Below are 16,842 nucleotides of genomic sequence, written 5' to 3' on the forward strand. Positions count from 1 at the left end.
CTTACCATGCAAAAGGGTTATGGCTTCTGGCATCAATAAATGCAGATCTCGTTAATTAATTTCTTTTAGTGCAATTAGCTTATTAATTAACTGTTTAATTAATTTGGCATCTAAAGCTGCATGCATGAAGTATGGCGATCGATTTGTAATTATGTATTGAATTGATATGAAATTGTTACTGATCTCGATCGTGCTGCAAATTAAACATATATATTTTCTTAAAGTAATTAAGATGTATATGGATAATGGACATATTATTATTATTATCCCTTGCTGCATATAATTATATATATACATCACTTGTTCAATCTAGCTACATCATATATAACATATTTACTACATTCCAAACATATTTATAGTATTTTAATTCTCCCATTGGAAATTTAGTTAAACAAAACATATTCCGCTTTCTGAAACCATATGCTAAACTACAACAAGCAGCTGAAATATATATATGTGTGTGTGTGTCTATAGAGAGAGAGAGAGAGAGAGAGAGAGTGAGAGAGCTGGGATCTCTCTTTCATTCCACTTTCATCCCAACAAACCCTAAATCCCCAATCTATATATATGTATAGCTCCCGACTATAATGACAGCCTGAGAGGGGACCATCTCCCTAAGAAAGCCATCGATAGAGCAAATTTTGATTTTTCTCTTTCTCTTTCTCTTCCTCTTCCTCTTCCTCGTTCATTTTCCCGTAATAAGACATGAATGGATAGACTAAAGGAGGTAGAAAGATCGATTTTTTTTCCCTTTTTTGGCTGAGAAAAAGAAAGTGTTGCCGCCCGGCCGGCGGCTTGTCATGCCTTGAGGAAGGAACAGAATTACTGCGATAATGATGAAAATGGCAATATATGCAGTTAAGTTAACCGGCCGGAGAAAGATTCTCTCGAACAGTATGTCGCAGCCATCATCTGATGATCGAATTTCTTGAGAAACGTGTGGTTTATAGGTTTTATGAGAGAGAGAGAGAGGGAGAGAGAGCTCTTGTCTTTGTATCCGTATTATGCGATAAGCAATACTCTCTCTCTCTCGTCGATGGGAGAGTCCCCACCACCTCCCACCTAATCTTCTCACATCCAATCCTCTTCCACCTCTTCACGGGCTGCTTCTCTCTCTCTCTCTACATCTCTCTCTCTATATATATGGTCCAGATACAATAATGGCATAATCATTTTTACCTGATGGCTGGCTGGCTGGCTGTAAAGGCAAGACACTTTTCCTCGGAGAGAGAGAGAGAGAGAGAGAGAGTATATCTCTTACAGTAACTTTTCATGTTTTTCACATTCTTCAAGAACAATGCAAGATTGAGGCTCCAATATTACTACCCATATGAAAAATTATACCTTTACAACTCATATATATATAATATATTTAAAATTATGGACATATTACTATGGCATCTCAAATATCCAAGTAATGATTCAATTACACATGTTTGACTGCGAAAATTGTGATAACTAGCTACTAGATGTGCATATATACAGTACTATAAATATATTTTTTAATTAATGATTTATATTATTGTTGTTTGCAAAAATAAAAAAATTACACAGATGCATTTTATATATATATATAATATAAACAGAGAGAGAGAGAGAGAGAGAGAGAGAGAGAGAGAGAAAGGTCCATCTGAGTCTACGGCTGACCGACTCTGGAGAAGCCGTGCAAGATAAGGAATATATGAGAGAGAGAGAGAGAGATTTCTTTTAAGATTCAAACTGGGTGTTCACGATCTGTGCAAGTTTTAGATTGAGGCCACGATTGTCTTCTGGGTTCTCTTTGTTTTCAGGGAAACTTGTAGGATATGTAATCAAGCTGGAGATTTATCCACGATCGGCACATATTTTGTTTGTTTCTTCGTTTGTTGGTACTGTCTTTGCTTTTTGAGCTTTTGTTCTTCTGGTTCAACTATTTTGGGACATATCCACCCAGTCACTGCAACTTCAGTTACACAATGATGTCCGATGATGGACTCTCGTCGATTCCACCCACAATCAGAGGCTTCTCCCACGAACCAAATCCAAACCCTAACCCTAACCCTAACCCCAATCCTGCTAAGAGGAAGCGGAATCTTCCCGGTACTCCAGGTAAGTAACCCTTTTCCTACATACTTCAAATCATTTCCCTCTATCGTTTTGGATTTTCTTATTGATACTTATTTGAGCTTGATTCGTGACACAGAAACAAGTGATATCAGAGCTGATTACCTAACAATTTTTTCCTGTTTTTGTAACAGATCCAGATGCCGAAGTGATAGCGCTCTCGCCAAAGTCTCTGATGGCGACCAACAGATTCATATGCGAAATATGCAACAAGGGTTTTCAGAGGGACCAGAACCTGCAGCTTCACAGAAGAGGCCACAACCTTCCATGGAAGCTCAAGCAAAGAACCAACAAAGAGGTGAAGAAGAAGGTGTACATATGCCCGGAGAAGAGCTGCGTCCACCACGAACCAGCGAGAGCCCTCGGCGACCTCACCGGAATAAAGAAGCACTACAGCCGGAAACACGGCGAGAAGAAGTGGAAGTGTGAGAAATGCTCAAAGAAGTATGCTGTTCAGTCGGATTGGAAAGCTCACAGCAAAATTTGTGGCACTAGAGAGTATAAATGTGACTGTGGAACAATTTTCTCCAGGTACGTACTTCTCCATAAATTTGCAGCATCTCTACCCTAGTCTGAAATTAATTCTCTAGGTCATATGATTAGTTTGTTCAGAAAATAAAAGTTCATTTATATATGGATTTAGGATAGAATTTGATGACATATTTAATATCTTTGAGATGCGCTTTGTGTACAGGAAGGATAGCTTCATCACCCACAGGGCCTTCTGTGACGCTCTAGCTGAAGAAAGCGCAAGGTTCACTTCACTTCCGACCCCAAATCTGAACTTCCGAACCGAGCTGATTAACGGAACAATTAGAACTAATCTTCAGGCCGCCGGAAACCCCCAATTTCCACCAACGTTCAGCCGGCCGGATCTCATCGGTTTAGAGGCTGGCCAGCTCAACTTGGACGGCCAGAAACCTAGGCAGCTGCCACTTTGGCTGGACCATGGCAATAGTTCACATCTTAACCCTATTGGGAATATGGCCGCCAATTCCAATCCCAATTTCTTGCCTGAATTGATCCAAACAAATATGTTTGGATTGTCAGCTCCATTTCCTCATGTTCTGAAGGAAGAAGAAGAGAACAATAATTTCAATCCTCTCAACCAGCAAGAAGCCCCGGCTCACATGTCGGCGACGGCTTTGCTTCAGAAAGCAGCCCAAATGGGATCAACCAGTAGCAGCAATTCGCCTCTTTTCAACACCAACTTGTTCACGAGCTCATCATCACTCTCTCTCCCCAATTTCAACCATTCTTTCAACCAGCAGAATAAGTTGAACGAGTTGATGAATACTACTACCACCATATCAACTTCATCACTAATGGTCAATGCAAAGAGCTTGGAGTCTCTGATCATGAAGCCAAGCAGTGAAGCTGAACGAAGCATGACCAGAGATTTTCTTGGAGTTGGGCGCGGCGATCGTGGCAGCGGGGCACTATTGCAGCAAGAACTGGCGGCCAACTTTGCCTCGCTGGGCTCAGCCATGGACCTAAGCCACCATTACAGTGGCAATTGATTAATATTCAGTAAGCTCCAAATCGAATATGTTAAGTCCATATGTTGTACCATATAGTTTTCAAGACTAATCTATGATAGATAGGCGGCAGTACACCGATAGACCAGAAGAAGAAAGGGTTTGAACAAAACTCAAAATTTCCCGAGAAAAAGAGAGAGAAAGGGAAAGAGAGAGAGCAAGAGAAAAGATCCCGTGACTTGTCAGAGAAATGGGGGGCCACTGCATTTTGGAAGAGACTAAACAAAGCGAAAGACAGAATTTGGAGATCACAGGCGGTCGTTCTTGGACTCACTCTGCTGCTTGCTGCTGCTAGCTGCATGGGGGTAAATTAAAATCAATATTAAATCAAATCAATTTCCACTTCCCTTTTTTTTTATATTAATTAATTTGAAGACCCTGGTGTGTTGTGATCAAGTGATCCGACTGTGACCATTTTTTGGTCACGGCTCAAGTATGGACGTCGGATTGGAAACTATCAAAATGCATATTATTAGTTCCAACTATATATATATATATATATATGTATGTATGTATGATCATGCAGAAGTAGACTGGGATGACCGCAGCCATAAGATCTCCTTTTTTGTTGTTCTTCGTTTCATGCCTAATTTCTTTGGCATGATAAGGAGGGTTTGGCTGCTAATTCGATAGCCATGGAAGATTAGTCATCTCTTTGACTTAGACTGCATTGCTTAATTTCTTCCCTATGGACTGGCTGGCTGCTATATATGCAGCCCGTCGTCACTGAAACTTTGAAACTATAAGGTTTAGAATTTTGTCTCCACTGGACCACTTCCATATATTCCATACTATATTCTCTCTCTCTCTCTCTATATATATATATATAGATATATTTAATTGTATAGTTTGCTTGTAAAGAAATGTAAATCGATAGAAAATTTGTAAAATAATAACAATAACAATAATTAGTTTTTCATAAAAGGAGTGGAATCAAAATGATGCAGGCTAATATGTGTGTGTGAGTTACACACAAACCCTAGAGGATCGCCACCGTATCTTTTCATAATTATGTGTATATATATATATATGATCTCTTTATGTAACATTGGATAGATTGCCTGCCTTTTAAATTAAAGGGGATCGATAGATGGATCAGAATATATATTTGGTGGAAATGAACGCAAGCATCAACTTTTGACTGGAACTGTGTTTTGGTGAACTTTTTTTAGCTGCTTCCAGCCAATATATATATATATGCTTGGATCATGGATGGATGGATATAGATATATGGTTTGCTTGGAACAAAGTAAATAGAATCATCATATGATCTTGTTTTGCAAACTAATCCTCTCTCTCTCTCTCTCTATATATATATATATAGTGTGTGTGTGTGTGTGTGTGTGTTCATGCATGCATGAACTGTCTGAATGAACATTTGTATCACCATATATGTTTCCTTGATCTATATATGATATGGGGTTACGTTATGCATGCAGTTTAATTAGAGTCATCTCCACGAAAAAAAAAAATGTTACAATATATAACATATAGGGTTTACTTTAGGCAAGAGCACTATCCTAAGTGATAACTGTATGATGATTGATATTGCTTAACTTAATTAATTAGGCATCAAGTTCTAACTCTAGTGTCTCTTCAATCTTAGTTATTTTTATATTAGCATGTCACATAGACCATATTATATATATATATATATATATATAATAGCTAGAAAATTGATAATATACATGCTATATATATATATGTGTGTGTGTGTGTGTGTGCACCTCAAAAATAGGGTCATTCTGAGTTTTTTTGTTTTCCAAAACAAAATTAGAGAGTGATAGTATCTAATTACATTATAAACTATATATAAGCTTGCCATTACAATCATATATGCAATGATATAGGAATTAATTAATATTTCAAGAAAAATATCATTTCGATACGTTTTTGTAATTGTGGATTACCTTAAAAAATATTTAATTCCATCCTCAATATATATATATATATATAACCGTTAGTGAGCACTGTGACATTTTAAATCAAAAATAATTTAATCTTTTGGTTATATTTGAATTGTGATTATTAGAAAAACTCTTTTATATATGTATGGTGGAAACAAAATCCACCAGCAATTACAATATTTTAGATCATTAATATCAATCGAGTACAATATATTCCTCTTGAAAAAAAAAATACAATTCAAAAGCCAACCTCTCAAACTATATATATGAAACTCAATTAATTAGCATATTTAATTAGAAAGGATTCAACTATTAAACAATTATTAGGATTAGGAGTATAAAATTAAATACCATAACTACAAATTAAGATAAATTAGAGGTTGAAATATATATATATATATATGAGATATGTATATATGAAATGTCCACTCTCAAGAGAGAGAAAGGGGAGCTAGCTAGCTAGCTAGGTTACATGATGCAACCTTGTAAAGTAAATTATTACCCAACATTTTTAATTAAATATTAACTAACTATTTAAAACTTTGAAATAATCACTTTTTTCTTATATTCCTATCTGGAAGTCAGTGATTGTTTTACTGCAGCAATTTTATAATTTCTTAAAGAATATTTTGAAAATTTTCATTTTAGGCTTTGTTTGTTGCTATTCATCTTGACCGGATAGTTTAATTGGCATTCTCTTATTGAAAACTGAAGAGGTACAGGTGTTCATGTTTACATGTGTACCTTTTCTTTTTCAATGAAAAAGTGTTAATTAGACTAAATATTTATTTACAGTCTAGATGAATGGTATTACTCTTGAATCAAGGAAAATAAAATAATTTTTCCGTTGAATCAATGGAAAGGGAATTGCTACATGCAATACAAAAGAAATTCAGAAAGTAATTTCTTTTAAAATGCAAGCTAATATAAAAAATAATTTTTAATAACTATTTCTAAGATTTGACTTACTTATAAAGATTACCCTTCACCTTTTTTAAATAACAATAATCACCCTTTACCTCTATTTTCTCTCTCTCATCTTTTACACTATCTCTCTACTCCTACATTAATTTACACTTTCCACCCTTTTTCTCTCTATCTTTCTTATTTAATTAAAAAAATGTATTTAACTACAAAAATATAAATATGTAATAAATATTTTTATAATTTATATTTAAAGTATAAACTATAAGCTAAAATTTTATTTAAAAATATATTTTTCTTAGTAAAAGAAAGAAGTGCAAGGACTAAACAATTTCTAATATATACATATATATTCCTAAAAATGTAAAAAATAGATATTTAATTAAAAAAACTAAAAAAATCATATATATTGCTTTTTAATTTGTGTCCCTTTTTCATTGCGCACCTGCAGCCACTCCAAATTAACCCTAGCTGACTACATACCAACCTCCACCACTTTAATTTATAGCGTTATTGTACCAACTACTTCTTGCCATTGTCTTCTTATCGTCTTCTCTTTCATTCTCTATTCATTTCTCATTTTTCTAACATCCACTGATCATTACTATATATACCTTAATTATTTCACTGTATCACTGTCATCTCTCTTATTCATATCACTATATTTCCCCAATTAAGATCATTATCATCTCCCCAATTAATGGATCTCTTTCTCTTTCACTAAGAGAAGGTTGTGTTTGATTGGAATTATTTTTTATAAAAAATGTCACATCAATAAAAAATTTCCATGCTTGCATGTTTAATGGTTTAACATTTTCCATAGAAAATTTTTATGGTGCAACACATTGAAGCATATTTTGACTCATTTTTCATAGAAAATTGTAACTAGGGAGAGGTGGGAATTGTTTTCTATGAAATTGAAAAATGTTTTTCTTTTCCATCTCTTTTCAATCAAACACACCCTAAAATCAATCGTCATCACCGGTGCCTTGTTCTCTAATGTTTTCGTGTCGTCAACAAGGGCCAACTATACTCCATCTCATCTTTTCAATATCATTATCTTTATTATTTCATTCACTATTACCACCCATATTGTTGTTAAAATTTTGATTTTATGTGTACAATTTTACACTTTGAAGGCTCTCAAACGATTCAAATCCTATATAAAATCCAATTTAGGGTAAAATTCTATAAAATCTCAATTTTACGTGTACAATTTTACAATTCAGAAACTCCCAAAAGATTTTACAATTCAAAACCTCCATTGATTTAAATTGCAATTTAGAGGATGCTTACAATGTCTAAATGTCATATAGCATATGACATTCTGCAATGAATTGCTATATTTTGCCTTTAAATTGAAACTTATTTAACATTGATTACATAAGTTACAATTTACTTGATTTAAATTATAATTTTTACTTGATTTAACATTAATTGCATACGTAAGTCAAGACAAACAAATAATTAATTAATGGACCGCCCAATCCCAAATCGAGATTTTACTTGATTTAATTAATGTTAAATCGAGTAAAAATTACAACTTAAATATGAATGGAAGACGTTGGAAGCCTCCTCTAAAAAATTTTAAACTGTATTTTACCTCTAAATTACCTATATTTTGTTTTTAAATTACCTATATCAACCTATTAGTTTTTGAGATATATTTTGAAAGCATCATCTTTTGAAATATAATAAAAAATAATTAGGTTATTAAATAATATTAATTTATTTTTTATAAAATTATATTATTATAAACATATATTTATAAAATAATTTTAATTTTCTCTAAATTTTTACAAACTTATAATTTAATTTTATAAAAAAAATTAATCCCACTTAAAATCTCGATTTTAAGTAAATTGTTACCACGTCCATCGTCTTCTTCTCTTTCTACCCTTCTTTCTTTATGCCTAAAAGTTGACCACTGTGTATTCATGTTGCATTTTTATCACCGCATGAATTTCAAAGTCAAATTGGGTTTGATGTGTGTGTGTGTGAGAGAGAGAGAGAGAGAAAGAGAGGAAGAATAGGCAAGCTCTGTGACCGTAGAGATAAGAATATTTTGAGTATTTATAAAAAATTAACAGTGGTAAGTTCACAATAAGGGGTAATTACAATATAGTATTAAAAGTTGAGAGTAGTCATTACATTTTTTTAAATATCAGGGATATTAGTTGTAATTATCTTAAACCTCAAAGGAATTGCATGTATTTTTCTAAATATTTTATATAAAATATTTTTTGACAAATAGCAAAACAAAGCCGAATATTTTTGTGAATTTGTAATTTTTTTCAATCGTTTTAATTTTGACAATTATATCCCAATTGGGTGCAATTTTATCCAACAATTGAAATCGATTTGTGATGCTTGTGTAATTGTTGATGTCATAAAAATAAAAATACAAGTGAAATTCACATGTATACATAAGAAAAAAATAATAAAATAAAATAAAAATAGCTAACTAAAGTTAATGGCAAGATTTTAGAGATCGTTTTGGCACAAAGGAGAGACATACAAGAATCGGTTTTGGCACAAAGGAGAGACATATAGAAAACGGGGCACTAAGAAACCAAAGGAAGGAATCTAATAAGAAAGACATGAAGATGAAAGGCGTTAGGAAGACACGAATAAAGAAATCAAAGAAGATTAGTGTTTCGAGGTCGTGATTTGTAATCTGACGATGGAGACATACCCAACTTGGAAGATGAAGAGAAATTAGACGAGGAAGGAATCCAAACCTCAAACCGAGCCGAGACAATCCCATTGTGGTCCACATAGGTGCAGGACATCACTTGCGGTATATAATTTTTTTTCAATTCGTTTAGAATGGATTTATCAAAATCCTTGTTATCAATATATGTTTGCTCTCGGTATCTTTGATTAGTTTGATGCCTGCTACTATGAACTAATAAAATACTTATAATTTGAGACATAATAAACTATCCAACATTTTCTCAGGTTAGCCATTTTCTTTTTCATTTTATTATTTTTTTTCTTATATGTACACATGAATTCCATTCATATTTTTTATTTTTTTTTATGACGCATGACTTGCCACTTCAGCAATTATACACAACTCACGAATCAATTTCAAATATTGGATAAAATTACATCCAATTGAGTCAATTGAGATATAATTGTCAAAATTTAAACGGTTGGATAAAATTACAAATTTGTAAAAATGTTTGGGTTCTTTTTGCTATTTACCCAATATTTTTAGTATAACCATTTTATGTTAAAACAAATGGAGCCTTTCTTTTTTTTTCTTTTTTTTTTGTTAATTAACGAGTGGAGCCTTTGATTCCTATATATAATTTCTTCCTCAATCCATTATTTTCCCATATTGAGCTTATTATGAATTATGACAAATATGATCTCAAACCCTCAATTTAATCAAGATCACCAGGCTGATGGAATGGGCCGTTCTTGATAATTTGAAATTTGTTGGGCTCGGCCCAAACAGACAAGCCCACCCCACTTCCATTATTTCTTCCTTGTACTTTCCCCTTCAGTTTCTCACATTTCTATCCATCGATTTACTCCTTTTATTTCCACACATTTTTTCTTGAAAATATGTCCAAAATATTTTCTTATAAATTTATTGTATAAAAATTCAATAATAATTTATTCTTATACTCTTGTTCTGTCCCCCCCCCCCCAAAAAAAAAAATAAATAAAAATAAAAAAGGCTATAAACTGACATTGAAATTAATCATGGAATTTGTAAACAGATGCAGATCACTGAATGAGAGAGAGAGAGAGAAAATTACAGATCCAAATTAAAGGAAAATAAAAAAGAAAAACATGGAAAGGCACCAGCTTCAAATTTTAATTATACAATTGGACTTGGAACATGGCGAAATCAATATAAAAGGACCCCACACTTGCCCACCTGGCACAATCACAACCCCCAATCCCAAAACCAATATCATCACCTGCATGCGCGCGCAGCAACTCCAATGGACACCACCAAAGCCACTGCTGCAGTACCAGCCGAGAGACGAACCGCGCCGGAAGCAGTACTAGACCCCGTATCGTCGGTGCTCGGAGTGGCGTCCTCCGCCGCCGCCGTCTTCTTCTTCTTCGGAGCTGCCGGGGACGGGGCCGGAGCAGGGGGGTGGGGCCCAAAGATGCTCTGAGGAAGAAGCACCTTGTCCACCTGATAAATGGCAAGTTGGTGGTTGTCTGTGTAAATCGTGTGACCTAGCGAAGCGTTCACAATTCCAGTGGATATGTTGACTTGGTTGCCGAAGGTGGTGATGTTGAGCGGGAACGAGCCGATCGTGGAGTCGCCGGCTTGGGTCCGCACCGGATTGCTTACGGTTTGGAACTGTGACATGGAGAGGAAAGTGGGAATCATGTGATACTGGACCAGGGCGTCCTTCTGTTCGTTGTCTAGGGAGTTGAGAACGCCGGATGGGAGGGAGGAAAAGGCGCTGTCGGGAGGCGCGAACATGGTCATGGCGTTGTTTGAATTGTTGAGCTGGCCGTTTATTTGTTTTGCCACCTGGGTGGTGCCCATAAGCCGGAGTAAGATCGTGTACTGGCCGGCCTTCTCGAGGATCGCCGAGATGTTGGGCGGCCCGGGCGGAAGAGGCGGCTTCGCCGCTGGAGGAAGCGGGGGCTGCGCCGGAGCCTGAGCGGTGATTGTGGTGGAGTACTGGGAGAGAAAGAGGAAGAGAATCGAGAGAGAGAAGCCACGCTGCAGCTGGCAATTCATCGTACGTATCAATTTGTGGAGTCCTTAATTTCTTCTTCAAGTGTTGGAATACGGTGGGTGCTTGGAAATGCAGAGAGTGAGGGTTTTTATATCTGGATGGATGTTTTAGGTGGCGAGGAGCTGTTGGAGTTGGATCCATGGAAATGGTTTTTGAGATCTAAAATGGGTACTGTTTCAGCCGACAGCCGATCGCCGATCGATGCATGGGTTTGCTTGACTGTGAAGGCAGAGAGAACCATCAGAAGACATGATGGATATATATATATATATATGCAGCTGATCAAGTGGGGCACTGAGAGATGGAACGTTGGCTTCTATGATTGCATATGCTTCCTTCGCCTATTCACAGCTTATATATATATACGCTTACGCAAGTATATATTATGGAACAACAGGACTTGCCAGTACGTACTTGTTGCCACAAACTTAAGAAATAAACACAGATCCTGCTGTGAACCATTTGATGGCAAATGTCAAGATTTGTAGTCTATGTTGGTGATTTTGAGTATATAATTGTTTCATCTTAAATAAACTCGTAAATCACTTTTAATTAATATATTTAGATGACGAATATTTTGCGTGTTATAAGTTCTATAATTAGAACTAATATAATTAAGACTCTTAATTATCATGTGTGTACGTAGTTAGGTTGTTGTAGATGCAAAGAATGGGGAACATTAACCATTTAAGTTGGGCTAAATTGTATAATTTTCCTAAGAACTTTACATGGAAAACTTATCACCCTTTAAATTTTAAATTTGAACAGCTGGATAATTAATTTTTTTAATTTATACTTATTAATTATTTAATTTGATTTAAAATAATACATGAGTTATAAGCTAAAAATAAACAAAATAGAAGAAAAGAAGAACAAAAAAGAACCAATCGAACCAATCATTTTTTCGTCTTTCCCTTCACTTTCAGTCATCGAATTTGTTTTCCCCTTTCGTCTCTTCTTGACCTGAACAAAAGAACTGAGTCTCCCGCCAATTATCGTAGTCTCAACTGATCCCTATAATTACATGCAAGGTGAGCTAAAAAAGAAGAAAAACAAATTAAAACAAGGAAGAAAAACGAATTGATCCTTCCTTTTGCCTTCTCCTTGATTTTTGGTCGTCGTCATTGCTTCTCTTTCTCATCTCTCATCAACTCAAACGAAATAACCAATTAGTATCACGTCGACCGTTATTGTCTAGATCAATCCTGATCCCTTCCAACTCTTTGTTCAAATTGGCGACTTGTAAGTCACAACCAACTCATCATTCCCCTTTTTTGATCTACTCATGATCGACCCATCATTTTCTTTCCTCTTTCCTTTGACTAGTAACTCGCGACTGAACCCACCATTTTTCATCCTCTTTGTTTTGATTGGCAACTCATGAGTTGCGACCGACCTACCCTTCCCCTTCCTTTTTACTTTGACTGGTGACTCAACTTATTTATTGGTGAGTTTGTAATTCAGTAGCAACTTAGTGTGGTATTTTACTGCTTTGTTTTCATGTGCTTAATGGCACTTCTATTGCATGCTCAATGTTAACTACATAATTAGATAAATCAATATATATAAATTATAAAAATTAAGTATTCAACATATCATATTTAAAGTTTAAGGGAGGGATAATAAGTTTTTCATATAAAGTTCAGATGAGAAAATATGGGTTTGGCCATTTAAGTTGGGCTACATATATAAATTCTGATTTTATATAATTTCATTTGGGTGGGATTACTTAAACTGAAATTCAACCAATTTTTGTTTGATAATTTAACTAACATGGTATAAATAGGACATAAATATATTATTTAATATTAAAAAATTACAATTAAATTACCTTTAATTAACACGCACATTAGTGAGGACTAATATCAGATACTCTTGATCATTTTGGTCATTCCTGAGACTATATAATGTGTGCTTGCCTTTGATCGCTGGATTAATTAGCAAATATGAATTGAGGACATCAATTAAGTTACCCGAGTTTATAACAAAGAGGACGATTAAAGGGTATAGGGAAACTCTCGGGCAAACATTTCAATGCTTAAGTCAAACACTGAATACTTAAAAGTCATATTAAAATTAATATCAGATATATACATTTTTTAGAATAATAACTTATTTATTTATAAATAAGTATGGAGTTTTCCTAAATCTCTTAAAATTATGATTTTTATAGATAGTGTCTATTTCGACATTTTGAAATCTACTGGAATTAGAATTTTTATGGATAATATTTATCTTAATATTCTGAAACTTTATTAAAATTAAAATTATTTATGAATAATATTTATCATTTTCATATGACTCTCAAAAAATTTTTAAATGTCGGAGTTATTTTGTTTGTATTTTATGTGGACTCTCCTGATTATGTGAAAATTACACTTTTTTAAGCTAAAAAGTTATTTTAGGCTTCTAAGGTTTTTTTGTTTTTTTAATAAACTTTTATCTACGACACAACAAAAAATAATAGCATTTTTACAAAAATCTCTAAGAAAACTACTAAACTCTTTTTATTAATAAATAGTTAAAATGCAATAATTAAGAAAAGAACTAAAACTCTTTTTATTGTTAACATTCTTTTGCTGTATAAAACTATAGTGAAGATGTCATTCTTCCTTTTCAGGTATGCGATTATAATTAGTTTAAAGAATTATAAAGTTTAAGTTGTCACGTCATGTTAATTTTTATAAGCAAATATCATATTCATTTCACAATTATTGAAGTTGGTATGGCCTCCATTAACATTCCAACTAGCTATATTGTCAAATTGGTGGCATGGCACAGAAAGATTGATTGCCAATCCCATCTTTTTTGTGTTATAATTAGTGGGCTGTGATATGAAGAATCAAAGGTCATATTGGATGATTACAAATGATGTGATTGATTATGAATCTATTATTTTAACATTACAAAAATTGTTACATACACTAAGATTATCACTTTAAATTTAGTGAAAAGTGTAATTAATACTTAGTAAATTTGAATTCAAAATACCGCATTTATTGACTTTATCAACTATCAATAGACTGTGAGTAATGTTATTCATCTTCAATAAAGATAAACAACAATGATCTAACAGTTTATATAAAAGTATTTGTTTAAAAGAGATGAAAGAGCGTTTAATATATTTTATTTTTTATATTTTTAAATAAATAAATAATATTAATTAAATACTTTTACATAAATTATTATATCACCGTTATTCATCTTTCATGGATTATAACTTCAATTTATTATAAAAAGATGTCCCTATACTAAGTCGTAAATAATCAACTATTTTAGAATCATATTTTGAAATCAACTATGGAGAAATAAGAGAGTAAGTTATTCTTTAAAACACGAGTCTATTAAACATCACTTGATCCAATTGTGGTAAAATTAAAATCCACTAATGTGATGGATCAAATTTTAATTTAAATTAAAGTGGGGCAGTTGACATGGCGCGTTGGGCTTGAATGGGTTATGTACGAACGGCCTGTATGGAATTGGTGATTAAAAAATGAGCTTATTTTCGACCCTAATTAATATCAGTCTAAAAGTAAATTAGGCAGCCCAATTATAAGCTGTTTGGACATTAGCTTTTATGTCTATCTATGTTTGTGAGAGATTAGGTAAAAGGCATTTGTTTTTGGGCAATTTATAGCATAATTAAATCGGATATTAAAATTCAACTTAAATTGGTTGTTCCTATTAATTATTATATCGATTCAATTTTGATAGTAGCCCAAATTTAATCCAAATTTGATTTAGCTAGTAATTAAGCCTAAAACGAATTCAATCGTAACATTGAATCACACTGATCCAACTTAGAGAAGATCAAGTCCAACCAAATAACATTGTGGGTGTTCTAGGGTAGAGATTGAGTGGTCGGATGATCAATATGTCAGTGTCAATTACATACATTGTGAGTTTGATCCTTATCTTGTATAAGAGTTAAAGGTCTAACTTGTGATTTATCTCTTTTGATGTAATCAAGAACACGAACATCGAGAGCCACACAAGAGCGATCGTCCCAAATAACATTTTGAGTACTAAGATACTTAAAATATATAATAATCTGGGTCCACCATTGTTGCAATAAAAGCTTGAAATAAATGATGAAAGTTAAGGATATAGAATTACGGGCTTTTTAAACAACGTTTGTAAATAGATTAAGAAAATTTAGATATGCTTCAATTTAAAAAAAAAATGCTACAAAAACAAATAAATGAAAATAATAAAAAAATAAAGAAAATAACATAATAATCATCTATATATTTTTATTAGTTGCTATTCTCACTTCAATAGCTCGGGGTAAAGTTTTGTTAAACTTTTCTACATTTTCATTAGATTGATTTTGGTTTCTCTTCATTGATAGTGAATTTGGGATCATCGTCCTTATATGATCTCTTATGCTCGTGTTCTTAATTACACAGAGAGAGATAAATCGTAGATTACATTTTGTATATGTGTAAAAAAGAAATCGAATTCATGACTCACTAGATTACACCGATGTATCACTTGCCCTTTTGCCATATGACTCGTATCTTTGTGGCGCCTTGGGTGAAAACTTGTGATTGGTTGTGTTGTGCACTGGGTTAGTGTCCTTGTTCTCTGGAACAGTGACTTACTTGGTCCATGCCGTGGGGATCACTACAGCTGAATTCATAAACTTTTAATTGTACTCAACCTTTTTTTCTAAATTCATCCCAAGACTCTTATGATGGTAATTTTTGGTTTCCTATACACCTAAATATGTTAATTTTTTCCTCTTTGTGTGTGATTTAATTTACATCTAAACTAAATAAATAAAAAAATTCAACATATATTTGAGGGAGTAAAATGTTCCATGAACAAAATAAACTTATTATAATTATGATTTGAAATTTAAATTTATGTGATTGAATTTCATAATTTGACTGTGATTAACGGTTTGAATTTGACTGTGATTATAATGTTGTCAAATTTAATTTTGATTAAATTTTTTCTTGTTTGGACAAATATTATGGTGAATAATTTTTGTGTACATTTATAGATGATTTATTTATATAAATATGTGTTTAATACACTTGAACTAATTATAACTATATACTATTGTAGTGGTAATATCACTTTTATTATATCAATATTTATTTATTGATATTTTGTTATTTATATTTGTAATTTTTTTAATTTAATTTTTTTATATAAAATTTTGTATTCATTGTGCGTGATTGATGGTGTGACTGATTTATATTTGGTCTAAATTGGTAACGAAATTAAATTTAAAAAATTCAAGGACCAAATTGACTTTTTCTCCACTTTGAATCCGTCCTCAAAGTCAAACCAACTTAAAGAGGAGGGAACCAAATTTCAATCACATTAGTTTATATTGGTCAACGAGTTTGCCTCCGTTGGAGGATAAATTATATTATTAGGTTTTAAATTTTGTATTTTATATTAAATTAGTTATTGTACTTCAATCTTTATTAATACAGTGATTAAATTTTAATCTTTGTTAAAATCCAGTCACTTTAATAATTTTTCATTAAATTGTTTAGAGAAAATTGATGCATATACGTTAATATAAACATTAAAATTACTCGATTGTGATCATTTAAGTTAGTTTTCATATTAAGTGATTTTAATATTTATATTAATATATATCACATGAATTTTATTAACATAATTTGA

General features: G+C 32.9%; 2 protein-coding genes across 3 annotated transcripts; one reads left to right on the top strand and one right to left on the bottom strand.

Moving 5' to 3' along the window:
* Nucleotides 1-1,622: 1,622 nt before the first annotated feature.
* LOC127791545 (zinc finger protein BALDIBIS-like) lies at nucleotides 1,623-4,152 on the top strand. Of its 2 annotated transcripts, XM_052321528.1 has the most exons (4): nucleotides 1,623-2,088; nucleotides 2,238-2,634; nucleotides 2,798-3,633; nucleotides 3,708-4,152. In XM_052321528.1, the coding sequence occupies exons 1-3, from the start codon at nucleotides 1,956-1,958 to the stop codon at nucleotides 3,621-3,623; spliced, it is 1,356 nt and encodes a 451-aa protein (XP_052177488.1). In that variant the 5' UTR covers nucleotides 1,623-1,955; the 3' UTR covers nucleotides 3,624-3,633; nucleotides 3,708-4,152. The 2 variants fall into 2 exon arrangements, with proteins under 2 accessions (XP_052177488.1, XP_052177477.1); XM_052321517.1 differs by having other exon boundaries at nucleotides 1,624-2,088; nucleotides 2,798-4,152.
* A 6,025-nt stretch (nucleotides 4,153-10,177) lies between these two features.
* Nucleotides 10,178-11,399, bottom strand: LOC127786517 (fasciclin-like arabinogalactan protein 12). The gene has a single exon (XM_052313975.1). The coding sequence runs from the start codon at nucleotides 11,193-11,195 to the stop codon at nucleotides 10,407-10,409; it is 789 nt and encodes a 262-aa protein (XP_052169935.1). The 5' UTR covers nucleotides 11,196-11,399; the 3' UTR covers nucleotides 10,178-10,406.
* Between the last annotated feature and the right edge of the window lie 5,443 nt (nucleotides 11,400-16,842).

This window comes from Diospyros lotus, chromosome 1 (genome assembly GCF_014633365.1).
Source record: "Diospyros lotus cultivar Yz01 chromosome 1, ASM1463336v1, whole genome shotgun sequence".
Lineage (NCBI taxonomy): Eukaryota > Viridiplantae > Streptophyta > Magnoliopsida > Ericales > Ebenaceae > Diospyros > Diospyros lotus.

Coding starts and splice junctions, on each gene's coding strand:
- LOC127791545 (XM_052321528.1), top strand. CDS start 1,956: ATGATGTCCGATGATGGACTCTCGTCGATTCCACCCACAATCAGAGGC. Junction 2,089..2,237: donor GAATCTTCCCGGTACTCCAG/GTAAGTAACCCT, acceptor TTTTTGTAACAG/ATCCAGATGCCGAAGTGATA. Junction 2,635..2,797: donor TGTGGAACAATTTTCTCCAG/GTACGTACTTCT, acceptor CTTTGTGTACAG/GAAGGATAGCTTCATCACCC.
- LOC127786517 (XM_052313975.1), bottom strand. CDS start 11,195: ATGAATTGCCAGCTGCAGCGTGGCTTCTCTCTCTCGATTCTCTTCCTC.